The sequence below is a fragment of the Drosophila innubila genome, assembly GCF_004354385.1.
Source record: "Drosophila innubila isolate TH190305 chromosome 3R unlocalized genomic scaffold, UK_Dinn_1.0 2_E_3R, whole genome shotgun sequence".
NCBI lineage: Eukaryota > Metazoa > Arthropoda > Insecta > Diptera > Drosophilidae > Drosophila > Drosophila innubila.
Window position 1 is genome coordinate 2,194,777 of NW_022995380.1, and position 21,234 is coordinate 2,216,010.

The following is a 21,234-nucleotide window of genomic DNA, read 5'->3' on the forward strand; positions in this document are numbered from 1 at the left end:
TCAGACTCACTCTATTGGAGCCGAGCGCCGGCGCGACGACGACTGGAAGATTGGAATTTGTAGTGCAGCTTAACAACGTCGACAGCGCGCTAGTTGCTGTTGCAGTTGTTGTTTTTTTTGTGTTGCGCTGTTGCTATTCTCTTTGACAACAGGTTTGTAAGTGCACACTTACTTAGTAGTAGAGTAGCTTTTACATACTACTTATTTAATTCTACTACGTTTTGCACGCAGCGGGTGTCGTCGTGGATAGGCTACTTTTCAGCATTTGGCGCATTTGTTTACGCATTTAGCTACTTTCGGTCATTGTACTGCCTATGTTATGTTATGTTGTCTTGCCCACCGTCGTCGCCGTTGCAGCAACAAGAACAACAACAGCTAAACACTTGTGTATGTATTTAAAATTCACAAACACACATACACCGATAACTTCTTATGCAGCCAGCTTTAATTTTTTTTTTTGCGGTTTCTATAAGCTGACTTTGTTTTGCTGTTGTTTTTGTTTTTTTGTTTTGTACGCTAATTTGCAGCTCCATTTTGGCGCCTTGCGTTTTGTTTGCTTTGCTGTTTCCTTTTTTTTTTAGTTGGTTGTTTCTTTTTTTCCATTGCAAAATGAACTTTGTACTTTTTGGTTCGCTGCATGAGTCACTGAAATTTTAATTTGGCAAAGCTTTGGCTTGAAATGGGCTTAGCTTTTGCATTTTCTGCGATACTTGAACATTTAAAAACAACTGTAGTAATTGAAAGCTCGAAATATGGCAACATATTTTCATATCTTGAGTTTGTGCTCATTTTTCTGTAATCTTAGAATCGTACCACATTTTTACCTTATCACAAAATAAAACGGGCACAAAGAGTAACAGATAAACTAAATATGTATTGGCCTATAAACATAAGCAGGAACAACAAACCAACAGCAATTGCATTAAGTGCAGCTGATAAGAAAACGTGTCCCAAAAAAGGTAAACAAAACATAAAACGGTGCGCAAAATAAATACAAAAAGTTAAATAAATGTAAAATAAAGTCAAAAGCAAAAGTAAAACACAAATCCAAAACAAGTGCAGACGTAGAAGACGAAATGAAATGTAGGCCGAATGATCCCAAATACGCCCAAGCAAGAAAGAGACAGAAAAGATACAAAACTAGCACAAATGTTGTGTGTACGTGTGTGTGTGTGTGTGTGTGTGTAGTTACAGGTGCCAGCTAATCTAATTACGACACAGCATAGGTTCATATCAATATTTGCTCATTGATAAACAATACAAAAAATACTACTTAGCAGTGAAATATAATGAGGGCGGCACTTTCTAATTGTTAAGTGTTCACTGTACATTAGGGTGGAGCAAGAACTCGAAACTCATACAAATAAATCTAATGGATGATACGATATAAAAGCAATCTGTACAAAAAATCAATCTAGTTTGAAATTCTCACAAAAAAATCTTACCAAATTCGAGATGATTGGGATTTAGCCTTAAAAGATTATAATTAAACACACAAATATAATTAACATAAAATATATAAATTTATTAATCTAAATTGGGTTAAAAAAAATTAATTTTTGGATTTGAAAAATGTAAATGGCTATGTATGAGTATTGTATTCTGTAAACTTTACAGTGTAAAGACTTTAAGAGAACTTGCCATATCTAAAGATTATTACCTCCTAACATAGAAACAATAGTTAGTTTTTTATTTAAATTTGTAAATCTTCTATTTGTTGTTAGAATACTTTTAAAAATACGTTTAAAATAATAATATGACTTACATTCAGTCAACTAATTGTTTGCAAAATAATACAAATATATTATTTATATTTCTAAAAATATTTAAGCTCAGTTGATAATAAAATAAATTATATGATATTTTTATTGTGTTATAACAATTAATTGACCCGCTTTTACTTAGTTTTCTGAGATTTTAACTAGCCTAAATATATATATTTTTAAATATTTTTTTAAAAATTTATTTTATATACTAATTTCTTGGTCTTGTTGTGCAGCGAAGCATTTTGGTTTTTGGTCGAGCTCCACAACACCCCCCACCTTTTGGGCCATCCTCGCGTATTCGCGCAATCTTTTTTTTTTTATGTGTTTGTCAGTTGTGTTTTTTTTTTGTCTGCATATTTTGCAACTCGTAATTGGAGTCTGCATCTGAATCTGAGTCGCAGTGAATGTTTATTTTTGGCTTATTTACGCCGAGAGTTGTTCGTTCTCCTTTTGCCTTTATGTTTGACTTTGTTTACTTTTGCTTTCGTCGACTTGTTTCGCCTTTGCCGCTGGACGTAGGAATGATATTCATACTCCTATTCACATTCATATTTGGTATCTGTATCGTTTGAAGGTTTTTTTTTTAAATATTTTTTTTTTTTGCTTTTGCACAAATTATATTAGTTTATTATGCTTTAGCTGGAAATCGGAGCTTTTTATTGGGGACTGCAGCTGCTCTCGTCTTTTCAGTTCTATAAACAAATCGAATTCGAGATCGAAATCACATTCATAAATTTTACAATAACAACCATGAAAAAAATCATTGAAAACGAGTGGAATTTAATGATATACGAGAAGAGGAAATGGAAACAGTTTAGAGGAAGTTATTTATATAAAATGGAAACTTTAGATGTGAACGTAAATTTTTCAATAAATATTTAAGTCTAATTTAGATACAAAATTATCGGGTCCGTTATTTATTTTGTTTCATTTCAGTTTACATTTAAATTTGAATAAATTATTGTTAAATTTTGGTCTATAACAACATGTATCATAGATATAATAAAATTAACTCTATGTTAACTTTAAAATTCTAACCTATCTTATATGAATTATTTTATAATTTATTTCAAATTTGATTTGTAAATTTTTCTAATAGATATCTTGATCATACCCACAAATTTTCACATGATCCAAAGTGAACCATTAAATAAAATAAATATTTTGTTAAATCAAGCAAAGAAAGGATCCAACAGTGTATTCCGCTCAGGATGCACTTAAATAGTAAAGCCAAGTATTACAAACAGTTTTACCATAATTATATATCTAAAGTTCAAATTCTATTTTAAAATCTAAGCTGTCCAGTAAACATTGTGTTAAAAACCGGACGTTGTCAGATAGAATACAATTTCAACAGCTTCCGGATTCCGGATTTGAATCGTTATGCGCGGCAGCGAGTGTTGACAATTTGGATTAAAAACTGAAATTTGAAAATGCGCTAGAAACCAAATGAAAAGTTTGCCGTCAAGCGAAAAGCAAAGTAATACGAAAAAAAAAGATGAAAAAGAAATGAGGAGGGAGAGGCAAATGGATTAGACATTTGCATTGATTTAGTGCGGTCAGTGCCACGCCCAGTCAAGCTGGCCGCCTCTCAACGTTGGGTATAAACCCGTTTCGCAAATCGAATGCGCCAACAGCTAAACTTGTTTTTCTTTCTACCGCCTGACCGTGATTTTGAGCTGAATGTTTGCCCATGAGTTTTGTTTGCCCGCAGTGTGAGCTATTGTCGAGTCCCCATTCGAATTGACGACAATACATACATGCATACATACATACAGACACATACTTACATACGTGTATATTGTTCTACTTTATTTGCATTTTGTGTTGTGTGTGCGGTTTTATGCATTTTCATAAATCTACTTAATGTACATTTTGTGTGAGAAAGTTGTAGACCAACTGTGACTTGAGCCTCTTGCCACAAGTGGAAGAAGAAGAGGATGACGCAGAAGAGTCTCAACGCCCTCATGCAGCTATGCAACTAAGGAACTGCCCAGCCCAGCATGCAATTCATGAAATTGTTCCCAGTGGCTACCCGTAGTCTTCAGTTGCCAAGTCTCTTCCCGCACATTCCACACACTCAACACACACACATACACACGTCTCACATTACCAACAACTTTACTTAAAGCATTGCGAAATTTTTCTGCTTTGTTATTATGTCTGAACTGGGGAGCTCCACTTGAGAAAAAAAGAGTCGTCTTGACGAACTGAAATTTGTGGCATACATATTTTTGAATTTGCCTGCCCCAGAGAATGCGACGAATGCGAATTCTTCAAAACACTTTTTCGAATAATAATTATACACCGTTTTCACATAAATTAAACAGTTTGACAATTGTTTTGACAAAATAAATAATGTACATACCTTCAATAAAAATATTTGAAACTTTTGTTTATATAGTTGCTAATTTGTTTTAAAACCCAAAAGCTATTATCATAATTTTGTTTTGCCAAATTTTAAATTTACATGTTTGGTCTTTTTAAATTTTTAAAAAACAGTTAAACCCAATGAATTCCCTAACTTAACTTTAACTTTATTTAAAAACCATTTGCAACTATATTTGAACAAGAAAAATAACAAATATATGTAATAACTAAATAAATGAATTTGTTATTTATATTTTTATTGAGTGCAGTTTTTGATGGGTCAAAATACTTACATTTTTAAAGCTCATCGCTCAACATTAAAATCAAAAGCAGCTCATAAATGCTTTCATTTAGAACTCTCTCCATCAGATGTCAGCTCACAGCATCATCAAATGGATGTTGTCTCTATTGGCCGGGTCAGAAAGGAGGGATTCGGGGATGAGCAAGTCAAGCACTCGAAAAACTCACAATGCCCACAATAATCCAATGAAAAAGAAAAACGATACATTTGCCTATATTCAGCCTCGAGTCGAGTGTCTGCTGATTGACAAGCGGCATTAATATTGATGGACAGAAAAGTGCGACAAAAGGTTGCAACAATGGCCCAGGAGGTATGTAGATGCAACAGGGGCAGCGTTGTTTGGTTCTGCTTCAGCGTCTTGAATGACTGTACTTTTTTTTCCTACTCCTGCTGCTGCTGCTTCTGCTGGAATGTTGCCCTGAAATTGTCAATTGGTATAATTCATAAAACTGAAAAACGGTTTTTCCAACCACGTTCTGCGCCAGTGCACCGAACCCTGCTCACCTTATATGTATGTTCCTCTCTGGCTGTCTCTATCTCACTCTATATGTCTGTCTATCACTCTCACTCTCCCTCAATGTCCCGCTCTCTTAACGATCCTTTTTCTGAACTCTATCTAGCTACAGCTACCTGCCTTTGCCACTACAATGATGATGGTGATGATGATCTTGATTTTGGCCTGGCCTGGCCTGTGTATTGTACCTGGGCTCAGCCCTCCTCGACTTTTCGATGGGAATGCGTGTGCGTGTGTTGTGTTGTCGCTATATTTCCACCCCTAACATAAACACCAAATACCAGCAAGTTAACAGTTGAGAGTTACTGGGCCAACATTAAGCAACTACTTCAACTACAACTACAACAATCCAACCCCATGAGCTCTCAACATGCATAGGTATCTGCTGAAGTTGCTCCTATTTATCATAACTTTATCGTGTCACTTTAAACACCAATTAACTACTCATAATACTCACCGTTCATAATCATAATATGATTTTAAATCACAAAAAATTGCTCATATCAGATCTATACTAGATTTTGTTTTTTCTGTGTTCCCAAAAATAGTTGATTTAGAATCGCCTTAAGGCATCATAAAAAATATTTAAGTAACCATATAAACTATAGGTATATTAAAAAATATATTATTTTAGAATCAATTACAGAAATATTTAAGAAAAAAACTTAATAATTTTCTGACTAGACCAATTTGTTCATGTAACAAACACTATAAAGACTAAAAATAAAAAAAAATAGTAAAGAAATGTCGTTGAATATTCATTAAAATAATTGAGGTTTAAAAGCCACATAATATTTGATTTACATTATAATTATTGATACAAAATCTAAGCAAATAATTTTTTATTAATTTGAATAATTGACACTATATATTTATGATTGAATTATTTTAAAAATTATTTAAAAATCGGAAATAATTCTTTTCTTGAGGTGTATAAATATACGTATTTATTTAATTTTCTTAGAAAAGTAATGAAATTGCATACCTATTTAGTTGTATCTGTCGATCTATTTAAATTTGCTTTTTCTTTTCTTTTTAAAAAAAATTATGGCTTTGGCCTTTTTATTTTTGCATCTTAAATACAATACATATCTATGGGTTGTTGCGCATGCGCAGTACTTGCGATGCTTCTGTCAGCGAGTTTTGTTTCATTTTTGCCGAATTTTTTGTTGTTACTTTTTGAGTCTGTCTGTCAGACTGTCTGCCTATGTGTCTGTCTGTCTGTCTAGGCACTCAAATGAATGCATAATGTGGACTTAATGCTCGTCTGTGTGTCTCTGTCTGCCAATGTATCTTTATTGTAATTATTTGTTGTTCTGTTGATGCTTCTTAGGTTTTCAAGTGCTGCAGCTCGTTCAAACTAATTATTTTGTTCTCCCGCCCGTCTGTCTGTCTGTTTGTCTGTGTCTCTGTCATTCTGTTGCGGCGGAGCGCCAGCTGATTACCTTTGGCTATTTGCTTTTCGGTTTTTAAGTCGTCTGCTCTACAAATTATGTTCGTACGCTCTTATGTTTGCACCTCTTAACCCCGAGTTGATGTTGTTTTTGCTTTTGTTTTTTCTGCCTTAAATCCCGTTTGTTGGCTCGAATTTTAACAGCTGCAATTTTCACGCTTGGCATCTTTGGCTGCTGTTACTGTTACTTATCTGCAGAAACTATTTTACAGGTAATTACAAAGATCTTATCCGCTGCAAAGTTGTGGGTCATCAGCAACATTATCATCAGCAGCTGCTGCTTAAAGTGCTAACTAATTTATGCGTCTTTTACTTGACCCAAATTGCATCACTTTGTACATTAGTCGAAAATCTTTTTAGAAAACTTATATAATGCATTTAGAATTGCTATGATTATCTATTGGTATGATTACACTGGCCTGGAGTTCTATTTCCCAATAGTCAAAATATTTAAAATTTGTAATGAGGGATGCTCTACAAAACTCTAATAATCCAAAAGCTACGTAAAATCAATGGTCTTTTTTTTCATAAAATTTTTTTATAAATGCCAAAGTATTTAAAATATTAGTTATTATTTGTCTGCGATTATGGCTATATATTTTAGAAAAATGTAATCTCTCACATTTTAGAAACACCGAGATTTTATTTGGCTGTTTGCAAATAAATAGCCATTAAAATCTAGAGTTTGTTTTATCACTTGAGCTCTGATAATCCACAATTAATTCTAGCATCAATGAATTTCATATTTGTTAAAAATATAAATTTGAATGAAATCGGAGAAGATTTACAATTTAAACCTGAAGAGGTTAATTTTTGAAAATGTGTGTATAGTATTGTTCTTTAAAAATGAATTTCGAATTAATTGGCCAGCAAGACATTTTAAGCAAAGATCTTTACTCATCGCACGTTTAAAATAAGCAGTTTATATTTATTCATATCTGTTCATACGTTCAATAAACTCAATAATTGCTTATCGTCTACGTATCGCATTACCAAATGGGGAAAACTCATAAAAAGCCGTGGTATAGTTCTTTTATTTAATCGCATTTAATGGTCCTATCGTATTACCTAATAGCGAAAGTTTCTACGACTTCCGAAAGCTTAATCGAAAGTGAAGGCAAATCAAATTTTTAATGCCAATCTGTTGGCATGGCAAATAAAACCTTGACCCGAGGTTGCAGCACCTGAGGTTGCAGCTGTAAAACGAGTGAGCGAATAAAAAAAAAAAACAAATAAATTAAATGTTAATTGTTGTCTAGCATAGTTAATCGTCAAAATCTTGGCCATTAAATGTTGCATACAGCTGGTATGGAGTGGGGTCATCGAGAAGGAAGGGGCGTGTTTATGGAATGGGGCCTTCATTACGAATTGCCCAATGTTAAGCAATAAGTTTTGTATACATCGAACATAGTTGACAGTTGCGCCTGCGCAATGACGCAGTTGCATATAAATTAAACATGCCCCAACTTGCACATCTGAGGCATTAACAGATGCCGTATAGCCCGTTCCACATTCCACAGGCCCCACACACACACAAATACACACACATGTGGCTGTCTAACCGGTTATGATTTGACATACTATAGTATATAGATATATATGTATCTATGTGAGTATGTATGACATCTGTATCTGTCGTTCTTCTTTCCTCTGTGTTATGATTTGAAGTGAGTGACAAGACAGCACGCGTCTGATTGCGATTTACCAAGTGCCACAAAAACTAACAAATTGCTTTTGGCATTCAATAAAATCAAACCAAACCATGTTAACTCTGGCAGTTGGATGTGAATTTGAATTGCGAATACAAATTTGTAAACGTCAATCTGCAATATTTAAAGACATTTTGTAAACCAAATCTTATATTGTTGCATTTATGGAAAGTACTTAAAATTTTTTAATTCAAACTATTTGAATTCCTATATTATCTATTGAATTTCAATTTTTTGTAATTTATATAGTCATTTACAGACTACAAAAAACATAGTAGTTGTGATTATTGGGAATTAGTTACATTTGAATATTTACTCATAACTTCATTTTTGTAATAAAAAAAAAGAATTCTAAATTCTATTCGTTTTATTAAATTTTTAATTTTAAAATTTCCCAATAAGGAATTGAGTTGTATAGTTAATTTAACTAACAAAATATATTAGAATAATTGGTGATATCTTAAGAGGCTTAAGAGCCATTCGTTTTTCAAATTTATTGATAAGTGTAAAGCCTGTACTTGAATTTGGATATAAACTCGTAATAATTAAAAAAAGAAAGTATAAAATTCAAAAGAACATTTAATAGTGGAGTTTATTTGTTTAATTAAAGTGAAAATGTGTGTAATTGAGTATTAATATGTGGTATAAAAGTCTATAGTGGCGTCTATAAAATGGTGAATTCGAACTGTAATTGTTAATTCAATTTTTGAATAAATATTGATACCATTTTTAAAATTAATAATTTAATCAAAGCTACACCTGCTTAATAGATATATATTTATATATATTATTCAAAATATTATTAAGGGAATTGCACTTTGAAATTTTTAGTTCATGTTTTCAATGTGATTTTCGTTGGTTGCAGTGGTAAAAACTCAAATGCATTGATAACGTGTCATAAAATGTCTCCGGTTCAAGCAATATCAACAATTTTCAAATATGTTTTCACTTCTTCTTGGTTTTGTTTTGTTGTTGCTTTTATTGTTTAAATGCTTCTGGCCTCATTTGGTGGTTTCTTTTCTCTTGATTTTCACTTGCCCGTTGCTTCAATGTGTTTATTGTCTTTATTTCATTTTCCTAGCTATTTGACATTTTCACGTTAATTGAAATTTTATTGCCAATTGTCAATTGTCGCATTGTGTGTCTCACTAACTGTTCGACTGTCTGTCTGTCTGTCTGTTTAGTTTGTGGTGAGACAACCACATCGTCGACTAGTTGTGACTTGATTCCGGCCGGTCTCTGCGTCTCTTTTTATGGGCGTTGTTTGGCGCAGTGAAAGTTGCGCATTTTCAAGAAGTACATATGCTGGAGGGGATCATACTTTCCTACTGGTCTCATATCTTGTAAATATACTTTGCCATTAGATATAAGTGCATGGCCATTTGGCTGCTGTTGTTGATGCTGTTTCTGCTGGCAATTAACAGTCAACAGTCAACATCAAAGCGAGGTTCCGGCCAACTGACATTATAATTTTCCCACATTAAATATGCACCTAAAGTTAACTTCTAATAGGGGCAACATCTCATACATTAAAGTCTGTCTATATATATGTATATATATATATATATTCTACCTCTCTAATAATTTGAATAGCTTTGTTGTCGTTGAATTTTACAAAGCTGCTGCAAGCTGCAGGTCTATTAACCGGTTTATTGCTTCCTGGCCTAATTAAAACTGCAAGCAAAACAACAACAAATATGTAAAATCGCAGTTAAGACAAGTTAACAACTTTCCGCTTGTGGTAGTTGCAATTATGCTGAGCACCAACACTTATTTTTTTATGTCACCAAAAAAAAAAAAACTAAAAATACTAAAACTAATAATTATAAAATTTCTAAAAAGTTCACACTTTTAATTAAACTACAAAATACAAACTTTTCTCTTTGTTTAGGAGTAAGTTTATTGTATTTTTTATTATAAAGTTGCGTAAGCACTGGAGAGAAAAAGAGAGAGAGAGAGAGAGGAAGAGGGGAAAGCAAACCTTTTTCTCATTTCAGCCAAGCTTAATTATGATATCATATTTCTGTGAATTCTGCAGTTTATAGAGCAAATATTATGAAACTTTTTGAGCAAAGCATAAGCTTTGTTTGCATAAAAAATGTTAGTAATTTGACTATAAATAAGTTTAGATAATATTGACTGACAAACAAGTCATCTGCCTGAAACGTATTAAATATGTCAGCAACAAATTGACAAGCTGCTACCTCAACAAAAGAATTTATTTAACATCAGCTGAAATGCCAATCAAATTCCAAACAAAATACTGTCATTGGGAAATAGAAATAAAAAAATCTTGAAATGGTTTTGATGTGAGAATGTCAAATGATAGATAACATTCAATATTAGCATTTATGTACGAGAAGAACATACGGCATTTAAATGACAAATTAAAAATAGATAAAAATCAAGTTATTTGTTGACTTTATTCTCTGTCTCAGTTTGTTGTCTATGGCACCTGTAATCAGCTAAATGACTTGGCTCGATAATCAAGATAAAAATCAAGATAATGGCGGAAAGATAAAGTCATAAGCATAATCAGTCAATAACCTGTTGATGATGAACACAAAAAAGTAAATATTTGGCCAAATCTTTTTACATTTCTGGGCAACTTCATTAATAAACACGGCCAACAAGACTGGAAAATATCGACAGAGCTGATTTTTAAATAACAAACAAGTGAAAGTTGATTAATAGTTTCCGTTTATGGTAAAGCGATTTTCTGTCTAATTTCAATCTGAATATTTTTTATTTTAAGCGCATCTATATGACTATAGTTTTTTATGGTTTATTTGTAATTCGAATTCGCAGCACGCAATGTGAACTTTTAATTGTAAATAAAGAAAAACGGGATAAATCGGCGTATGAGTAATGCTTGGTTACTTGGCATGCAAATCTTTTGCTTTGTGCATTTTTGCATGTCGTTCGTGTAATTAATTATTTCTTTTATTGTCTGATTTTTATTTGAGCATATGTGAGCATTTATGTGTCTGCTATTTATGTACATGTATAAATATTTATAATTTTCTATGCATATTCTCACAGTTCCGCAGCACTGCTGCGAGTTTATGGGAAATTAAATAATTAAATATGCATAGAAGCATCGTCGTGTGTGGGGTGCGGCCATCTCGATGAGGACTGCATCAACAAAAACAACAACGACAACATTTGATGTGGCATGCATAATTATGATTGGGTTTGGCCATAGCTATAAATCAGCTGGATGCAATTGGGTTAAATTGTTGTTTAAGTAATAAATTAAAAGACTAATTGGCATGAATTGTTTAGACAATGTCGGGGTCACAGTTTTTCTAGTATTCTTATTAGATAAGAACTTCTGTTGAAATGTACTAAAAAAATATGAAATATCTTGGTTTTTCCAAGGTAACCCAATTATTTTGGAGATTGTTCTTATATTGGGTATTGAGAATCTGAGTATTTATTATTACAAATTTTACATTTTAAAATTGCAAAGAAACTATTATTTTTATTAACGGAAAATCGTAATTTTGAAGTTCTTTGATGTTTGGGAGAATGCACTTACTTTGAATATTAAGTTGATTTGTAAAAACTTCTCAAAATTTTTTCCTTGAAAAAGTAGAGCTACAAGTTCCTAGTTCATAATTCGTGATAAAGTAGCAACAATAAAAGAATCTTTGATCATTTCAAAGGTGTCGTAATTTATCGACTTCGAATTGAATTAGATCGTGACAAATCCCAATTACAATTGCATTGAACTTTCGAAACAGAAAGTACATAAATTTGTTTTCTAGTTGTTTGTGTGGAATATGTAATGTGATTGCTCGAAATTCAAAAATGTTACGAACCCGAGTGTTGAATTTTTTGTATTAGTCATGGTCATTACAATGCTGAGTCTTTCCTGTTCTGGTTGAACATCCTCTATTTATATTCATATACTACACCTAATGCGGCATTTCGTCTACTGTATGTTGATTCATGATTCCGCCATTCGAGCACTTCAGGCCTCATTACAATTTACGCTCAACCCAATTCCGCTAACCAATTAAGCATGGCCAACAATAGCAACAAACTTGACTCATATTCTCGCCTTCTTGTTGTTTTTGTTGTTGGTAAATACACTCAACTGAGACTTTGATTTGGTGCCTGGTTAAGAAGGCACGAAAAAAGTGTTGGGCATGTAAAAAAAATAAATAAAACAGACAATAAACCAAAAAAAAAGTCAACAACCACTGTGGTATGCCTTTGACGCCGACTTCGCAGTTGCCGGTATTTTTCAGTTTTCTGTTTTCACACACAAAGACGAAAATATGTTGTGTTTATATTTATTTGAGCAAAAAAAAAAAACGGCAAACAACAACTTCGTTAAGACAACAATAAATCGCCAACTACAGTTACACGACTAAACAAAAATATAAAAAAGGGAAATATACATATATAAAAATTCAATGCTTTTAAAAAAAAAAATAAAAAAATGTCGCGAGAAATTTTAACAAACGGCAACCAGCAAATGACGTCTGTTAAATTGGATTATAAAACAATGTGTCGGATATATCGGGATGGTTTTCAGTAAGAGCATTACAGCAATGTCAGTCCATTTGTACTAGAATATTAGAAAAATTGCAAGATCGATTATTATTTGATAATCAGAATTAAGTCAAATGTTTTTATTTATTATGAACTTTCCATACATATTACTTATATATTTTCTGCCACAAACATTTATTTAAAAATTAGCAAATATTTTTATTCAAAAAAGTATATAAAAGTAATATACTTATCAAATCCAAGCATTCGTTATAAAAAGAGAAAAGCAAAAATTGTTTATAAAAATTATGAGCAGAAACTTATTAACAATAAATATAAATGCATTCGAAAATGAAAAGAAAAAGCATGTATTTAATATAACTAAAATATTTCCATATTCAAGAATAATTTATGTATGCAATATAATATTTGTTTGTCACAAAATTGGATATCAGAAATTATAGGGCATTGATCGTCTTTCGTCACCAGACTATTAATTCGTAAAGAGGTTTTTTTTATAAGTTAAATTGAAAGGGCATCCAAATGTTGCCATTGTCATTGTAAACCCCTTTTTCTATTTATTGAAGTGTTTTTTTTTTGTGCTGACTGTGTTGTTTGAGTGCAAAAGTGTCGCAGGCTTTTAAGCCGCCAACAACAAATGAAGAATATGAAGAAGCCAAAGAAAAGCACATCAAAGCAAAGCAGAATAACAACATACAAAGCTGCGAAAAGAGTAATCGAAGAATGGAATACAAAAGCACAAGCAAACGATAAAAACAGTGGAAGAGAGAATCTGTCAAATGGCGCTTCAACAAAGGCGAGTCTCTGTATAAGGGTTTGTGTCATGGCTAAATCGTTGTTGTTGCTGTTGTTGTTGTTATTGTATGATAGAAGTTACCAAATTGTTGTTGATGTTTTTGTTAATTATCGTTGTTGCACTTGACTTACTGTCATTGTTATTGGCTTTCAATTAGACGCCTGACTTAATTAAATGCTCAATTAAGAACTCAAGCATTTTCTTTAGGCTGCAACAGTTTCCGTTTTGTTGTCCAAGAACTTACTGCAGGTGTCAGCTGAAAAAAAACCAATCTTCAGAGCTGATATAATGTCTAGGCCAGCCAAAATATAAACATGTCCCAGACCTAGTTTGCTGGCAACATACACTGCCACTTTATTGCGCCCAATTCAAAGAGATCGTCGGTACATTCACCTCTTTCATTGGGTGGCTTTGTCTTTTGGTTTGCCGTGCCTTAACTTGGCTTTGTCTCTTGCGGTACTTTTATTTCATATAGACATACATATATGTATATTTATCTGTCTCTGTCTCTCTATTTATCAAGCGACAGTTTTATTTTCTTTTCACTGTTTGTCGTTGTTTTTTCTTTCTTTTTATTTGTTTTTGCGGTTTTCCGGCTCTTTATATTTTTATCAATACGCGCAATCTTTGGGCCCAGTGCACTTACATACAATAAGAATAACAACAACAACAACAACATTAGCTTGATTGTTGACTTTGCTCGTTGCGTCGGTGTAAATGTCACTTTTATGTCTTTTTAATAATGTTGTAAAATTGCTTAAATAATTACAAAGCACACTCAGCGGTTAAGGGGCCTTCCTCTGTGTCATTTCAAGCGAATCGCTTGTTGTGGGCATTTTGAAATATTTGTTTTAGAAAAACTTGACATCTGAAATTTTTAATTTTTTGAACAATTTTTTTTCCTCTACACTAAAGAAGTAATCAAATATAATTTTTAAAATAATTGATAATATGTATTAATTTATAACTTTAATTCTTATTCAGTTATGGATTTAGTTTTTTAATTGATTCATTTTGACTTTTTAGCAAGGCTGCAACCCTCCTTAATTTGGTTAAAGGTTCAGTTCGGCGGTTCGAACCATAGAGCAAGACATCGGTTCGGCTCGCGAATTGGTTTATATACCCCCTGAAAATTTTCGAACCTTGGTTCAATTTCACACAAAAAATATTTGTATAGTTATACATTTTTTTTACATTTTTAACTAATAAAATTTTTATTTAAAAAAAATTATATTTTAATGATAATTTAAATTTATTTGAAGATTTAAATATGATTTATTTTAGTCCGAAGTCTCAAATAATTGCGTTATATTAGAAAACCATAAAATTTATGTAATTATTTTTTTTCGAGCCGAACCTTTTATTTTAGCAAGCGGTTCGGCTTAGGTTCGGGTTCGCAAAGTAAATAATTTCAAGGGTTCGGTTCATGATCCGGTTCAGGCTGCTTTAAGACTCGAACCGAACCGTTTCTACAAGGTTCGGCTCAGAACCCGTTTGCAGCCTTGCTTTTTAGATTATAGTATTAACAACATTTCTAATTAAATGTCTTGGACTGTTTTTAATATTTTAAATAAATCCCAAAAAATCTTTATTATGAACCTGTTCTACTTTCACATTTCTTGTAAATTTACCGCATTGAAAGTACTACAAATTTTTGGTGCACACTAAAATACCATCAGCCCCGTGAACAACCCCTAAAACCTGCCCAGCAACCGAGGAAGCAACCACAACAAGCATTGAAATGCAACCCAAAACCAAGCAAAATGAAATACCAAAGCATTAAATGTATTTATAAAAAAATAAAGAAGATAAGTAAAAAGGTAAAACTGAACTGGTTACGCATGAGTGCAGTTCCTTCGTCCTGCAGACTGTGTGAGAAAGAGGGGGGAAGACCTGAAGGGAAGGTTGCGGCAAGTTATTCAGCTGCTTGGCAACAATAAAATTGCAGTGCAATTGCAACGGACAACACGCCCTCGCATCGTATACAACAAATTGTTTTACTTAACCCTCTCTCTCTCTCTCACTCCCTCTCAAAAGTTTCCTTATAGGCTTTTGTAGCTCTACGTCTATAGTTCAATTTCCCCCGAAACTCTTGCCTCTTCCCCCTTTTGGCAATTTTTAGTGTTCGGCCAAACGACGAATTCTTCGGAGCGTAACCGTTGACGGTTAATAAACTATATACGTATAAGCACATACATGTACACAAACATATCTGTACATGGAAGAACAGAGAAATAACAGAAGATATATCAAGACATACTCGTGGCAAAAGACACTTGAAAGGGGGAAAAGAATCGTTTCAGGCATAGTTCCGCTTTTTTGACATCGCCACCGAGAACTTGATGAACTTTGTACAGAGACACGCCCTAAAAACATCTTCGGGGTTATTTGTTCTTCTATAATAGTCTAAACATTTTCTGCCCCGATGAAGATGTTTTATTTTTTTCTTTGCTTTATGGGGTCACAGATCGAGAGGGGAATCGTTGCTTGTAATGGAACTCTTAATTGGCCACACAATGTAAGTGGCATGTGATATGGGATAGAGCGGTTCCAGTAATGTATAGATTATACAATCGTTATAGGTCATGGATATTAATCCTAAAGCATGTGTGAAATTTAAGAAAGGAGTTTTAACTTCTATTAGGTTTTGTTCGTCGGATAAAGATTATTTCTGTACATTTTATTATATTCTATTTGTGTCTAATCGAATAAAAACAGAGACATATAATTTAGTATTGAAATTTTGCCCCAAAATTAATTAAAAATAACTTATTATTTGAACTCATGATATCTTTTATTCATGTATATTTTCTTATTGATTTATTGGCTTACTTAAACACATGATTTTGTTTCAAATGTGTATTTAAAGTTAGCATTATATTATTTTTTCAACAATCAACAATTTTGAGCTTTAAAACATGTTTTGTCCTTAAGATCTTTAAGTTTTCATCTTTTTACAATCATCTAAAAGTCTTAAGAGTACTTCTCCCCACACTTGCATAATTTTATTGTGCTATTTGCATTTCGCAACGGAAATGCAGCATTTCATATGAAGCATCTGCCTCTGATTTTGATGTATTTTTATAATGCTTCGTGGAAGTTGTAAACCAAAAATCTAATTTTACTCTATTTTTGTGCTTTATATTGTTTACAGTTAGCCGGAGCTACCATCAGAAAACCGAACAACACACACAAAAGATAAACGACGTCACACTGGAGTCACAAATACGATAAACATTCCAAAAATTCCAATACCTCTTCCCCAGTTGTACAGTATGTCACATGATAAGAAAATGTTGGACCGCGAGGCAGTACGTTCAGTGATTCAGCAATGGAATGCCAACAGATTGGATCTCTTTGCTCTTTCCGAGCCAGACGAAGTGCGTAAACAAAAATGAACTATTTTTTAAAAATTAAAGATATTCAATTTTCTGATATACTTTATTTTTTTTTGCTTCGTAACAGAATCTACTCTTCCACGGGGTAATGCGATTTTATTTTCAAGACGCCGGCCAGAAAGTGGCCACTAAATGCATTCGGGTTGCCAGCGATGCCACAGTCACAGATGTCATAGGTGAGATATTTAGATATAGATTGAAGATTAAGCTCTATGGACAAATAAAATAAATCAAATAGAAAAAAATTAGCTTTGTTATATTTATATATATTATTAATATATTTATATTAATAATTGATTTCTATTATTTGCTTTTGTATTTTATTAAATAATACAAATATTATTGTAGCTTAGATTCTTCGTAAATTATACTGTTAAAAATACGGCCTTTATTTTTGTTATTTTCTTAATTTAAGACGAAATATTGAAAAGTTTTTGGCCTTTATTATTTCGCTATTTAATTATATTGCAAATGTAGTTAAAATAATAATTAAAAAAATTATTTTTTTATTTGCTTGTAGAGAATAGTTTCCAATGGAATTTTATTTGTAATAATGTAAATATTTAAGCTTATAAAACTCTGCTTGCTTTCAGATACACTCATTGAGAAATTCCGTCCTGATATGCGGATGTTGTCGGTGCCCAACTATGCGCTTTATGAGGTCCATGCAAATGGTGAGGAACGTCGTTTAAATGCAGATGAGAAGCCGCTGCTGGTGCAGCTGAATTGGCATATCGATGATCGCGAGGGTCGCTTCCTGCTTAAGAATATCGATCAGAAAACGACGGTAAATAACTAATGAAAATTAAATACATTTTTAAAACTTATATTAATAAATTACTTCTTCAAATTGCAGCCCATTGAGCAATCAGATTTAAACTTTAAACGCAAACTGTCGAAGCGCGAGAAGAAGGAGCTAAAAAAGAAGGATAAAATGGCAAAACTCAGCTCCGATCTGCCACTCTCCAACGGCAGTCAACTGGGCCTTGGCAATGGCATTGGCAACGCCGCCTCGTCTGCACATATGAACGGCAATGCGGGGGGTGGCGGTGGCAACGGGGATGGAGGAGATGCTGTTGCCGGGAAGTTATACACAGAGCTGCCTGAAACGTCATTCACACGCTCGATCTCAAATCCGGAGGCCGTGATGCGTCGACGGCGACAGCAAAAGTTGGAAAAGAAATTACAACAGTTTCGATCCCGAGACGGCGGCCCCGATACGGGCGGAACATTGAAAATTTACGGCGAGAGTCTGTGCCAGGATGTGCCTTACAAGACGCTATTGTTGTCCATACGGGATTGCGCCCAGGCGGTCGTTAGAGAAATGCTTACCAAGTACGGATTAGAGAAGGCGGATCCTCTGCACTATTGTCTCGTCCAGGTTTGATTGAGAATCCTATGTTATCTTAAGGATGCATTTACTCATCCGTTTATCTTTTGTTGTAGGTGAACAGCGATGCCACCGAGTACATACTTGACGACGATGAGTGCCCCCTTTCGATACTCATGAATCACCCAACGTCACGTGGTAAGTTTACACTTAAATCCTTCTTTTAACTTTACCTGATTGTGGGCCATTTAAAATCACTTACTGTGCCATAGCCTTCAAGTGGACAGGGGTAGGGAATTTGGAGAAGGAGAAGGTTGCCACGCAAGTCATTCATAAATCTGGAATACTCCCTTGGCGTGCAATTAAATTTGTTTTATCAATAATTATGTTGACGGGCTGCCTATCAACAACAACAACATTCGATTGAGTGTTGTTTACTGTTGCTATTTCTATGTTGTTATTGTCAAATTTGGAGTAGTAATAACTTCAGAACTTATTTCAGTTCTTTGCTGGCATTCCGTAGTGTTGTTTGCTTTCTTTCCAATTGAGCGGAATGTGAAGTATTAAAAAATCATTAGATATTTATTATATATTTATAAACATAATTTTATTTAAATAACATACACAATGAAAGAAGAAATATGTGAAAGGCTGCGTAAGTTATCTTAGATTATTGATAATATAAATATTCAAAATTTAAGAAAATATAATAAATATTTAAAAAGTTAAAAATAGGTGAAACAGATGAGACTAGTTTAGATTAAATAGAACGTGATAAGAAAACTTATTTAATTATAGCTAAGATATTTTAACGTCTGTACGGTTGGCTGGAGTTTGACATCAGTGGAAAAATTAAATTTCATTGTAATAATATTAATTGTGATATTATAACCAGCTTAAATTAGCTCGGAAATATTTATTTAGCGCGTACACAAACCCAACAGTATTAAGATAAATATTCGAACCTGGACAAAAACTTAATGCAAAAGCTCTCTTATCGACTTCTACAACCCCAACAAGATTTTTGAAATGTCGAAAGTTGAATAGGTTAACTATGCAGCTTAGATTTGAAACAAATAAAGACTAATTGGACAAAACCCTAATTTTTTCTAATTACAATCGTTTAAAGGCTGCTAAGAAAAGCACTTGAAAATCGAAATTAACTGCCTTTAGCTTAGTCTTTCGAAATTATTGTAAACATTTTAAACGTTTTGTTTTCATTTGCTCCAATTGACGGCATTATGTCAATCAGGACATGCCAAATGCGCCGCATGCCTTAAAGTAGGCAACAAAAAGATAACAAAACATATAAATAAACGACAGCGCAGGCGCAACGAAGCTGAACACTAACAACAATGCAATCATACATGTGTACATAAATTAGGGACAATGGACGCAGGCAACACTTGCTGTTACAATTTACACATTAACACATACAAATAAGCTCACACAAATGATAAACTTAATACGCAACAAAAACACCGCTGGGAATTCAACGTCGGCCAGCGGCGCACATAACAACAACAATAAAGGAGAACGACAAACATAACTGACATTTAAATAAGGACAACCGCAAAAAAAAAAAACAGGAAGATGAATAAAGCTTCTGCCGGAAATATTGTTGGCGGCATCTAACACACATACATAAGAAGGGAGCAAAGTGTTGATGATGGCAGCGCAGTCACTTAGCAGCCACATGTTGCCGCCTGCTGATGATGATGCTCACCTACACACACTATCTCACACGCTCTCTCTGTTTCCTTCTTCTTTTTAGTGTTGTTCTGCGTGTGCAATTTAAAAGGTGTAAAATGTAAATGCGACCGCATTTGTGTAAATATTTTATGAGCTCTGTCTCTGTCTCTGTTTAGCACGCGTTGTCCTAATTGCGTGGCACTCTGGCAATAATAAATTTAACTCACTTTCTGCTCTTCATTTCTTTTTACACATTTCTTGGAGTCAAGTAAATAATTTGCGTCAAGTGCCGCAAAGCGTTTAAAAGAAAGTGTCGTAATCTGTCTAGAATAACCATCTATGTTGGTTAATTAGATAAAACCATCTCACAAATCTGACACCAACATGCACATGATATGGTTTCGAAATTGCATTTAACCATCGTTTGTGTCTGTCTAGTCGTGTGTCTATTCTAAGTATGTTATCCGTCCATTTACCACAACAATGTAATGTGTGGCACTTTAACAGCATTTCGATGTCATTGCATTTATCTATATGTACAATGTACATATTTTGTTGTTGTTGTTTAACGTGTAGATGCGCTCTCAGTGCTTAAGTCACTTGCCGTTAGGTGTTTCACTCTCTTGCACTCCCACACTTTTCTCTCTCTCTCTCTCTCTCTCTCTCTCTCTTAAAATGTCTTCAATATTTATTGTCGAAATTTAATTTGCCCCAGCGTAGTAGACAACAAGAGAGTGAGAGCGTGAGTGAGAGCAGCGTTTATGCTCTGTGTGCTCTCTTTGTGCTACTTTCGTTTTGCTTTCGTTGTCCTTGCACTTGTTGTTTTTGGCTATGCGTACAGTGGTTATAACTAGTGAGTTTTTGGAAAAGCTTTTTTTTTTTTTTTTAAATATCGTACGCTTCTGCTTGACTTTATCTTTTTTGAATGTTTTGCGATTTCCACGCGTACTCTGTCGCTCTCTCTCTCTCTCTCTCTCTTTTTATTTTTGCATTTCCGTGTGTTTTTAAGTCACACGCAGACAATATTTAAACATCATGGCCTTTTTATAGATCAATTTTCGATTGCGAATTCCGCCACCTGTGCAGAAGCAGCATTAACAACAAAAGCACTTGCTCCACTTTTTGTTGTTGTCGACGTCCTCGTCAATGTCGAGGTGCCCAACTCAAGTGCCGAAGCAGCGACGCGACGCCTGTCTCGTGTTGTTTCTCCATCTCACCCACTCAGCTCTAACTGTTATCTGCGTCGTGCACATTCGTTGCCGTCACAGTCACACTTCGCCATCGCCATCGAGGCATCGCTGCTAGCGTTGACGTCGACGTTGGCGGCGACGTTGGCGTCGACAGGAGCACATTGTGTCTGTGGGCTTAAAGGTTCTGCTGT

At 33.8% G+C, this 21,234-nt stretch overlaps 1 protein-coding gene across 6 annotated transcripts in view; it reads left to right on the forward strand.

Annotated features, from left to right (window-relative positions):
* The window catches only part of LOC117791946 (afadin), a 55,240-nt gene that overhangs the window by 1,144 nt on the left and 32,862 nt on the right, over positions 1–21,234 (forward strand). For all 6 annotated transcript variants that reach the window (XM_034631884.1, XM_034631885.1, XM_034631886.1 and 3 more), the window contains exons 2-6: positions 16,588–16,813; positions 16,899–17,007; positions 17,425–17,618; positions 17,688–18,212; positions 18,278–18,359. In XM_034631884.1, the coding sequence (XP_034487775.1) occupies positions 16,709–16,813; positions 16,899–17,007; positions 17,425–17,618; positions 17,688–18,212; positions 18,278–18,359 (1,015 nt within the window). In that variant the 5' untranslated portion in view covers positions 16,588–16,708. The remainder of the gene's footprint in view (positions 1–16,587; positions 16,814–16,898; positions 17,008–17,424; positions 17,619–17,687; positions 18,213–18,277; positions 18,360–21,234) is intronic.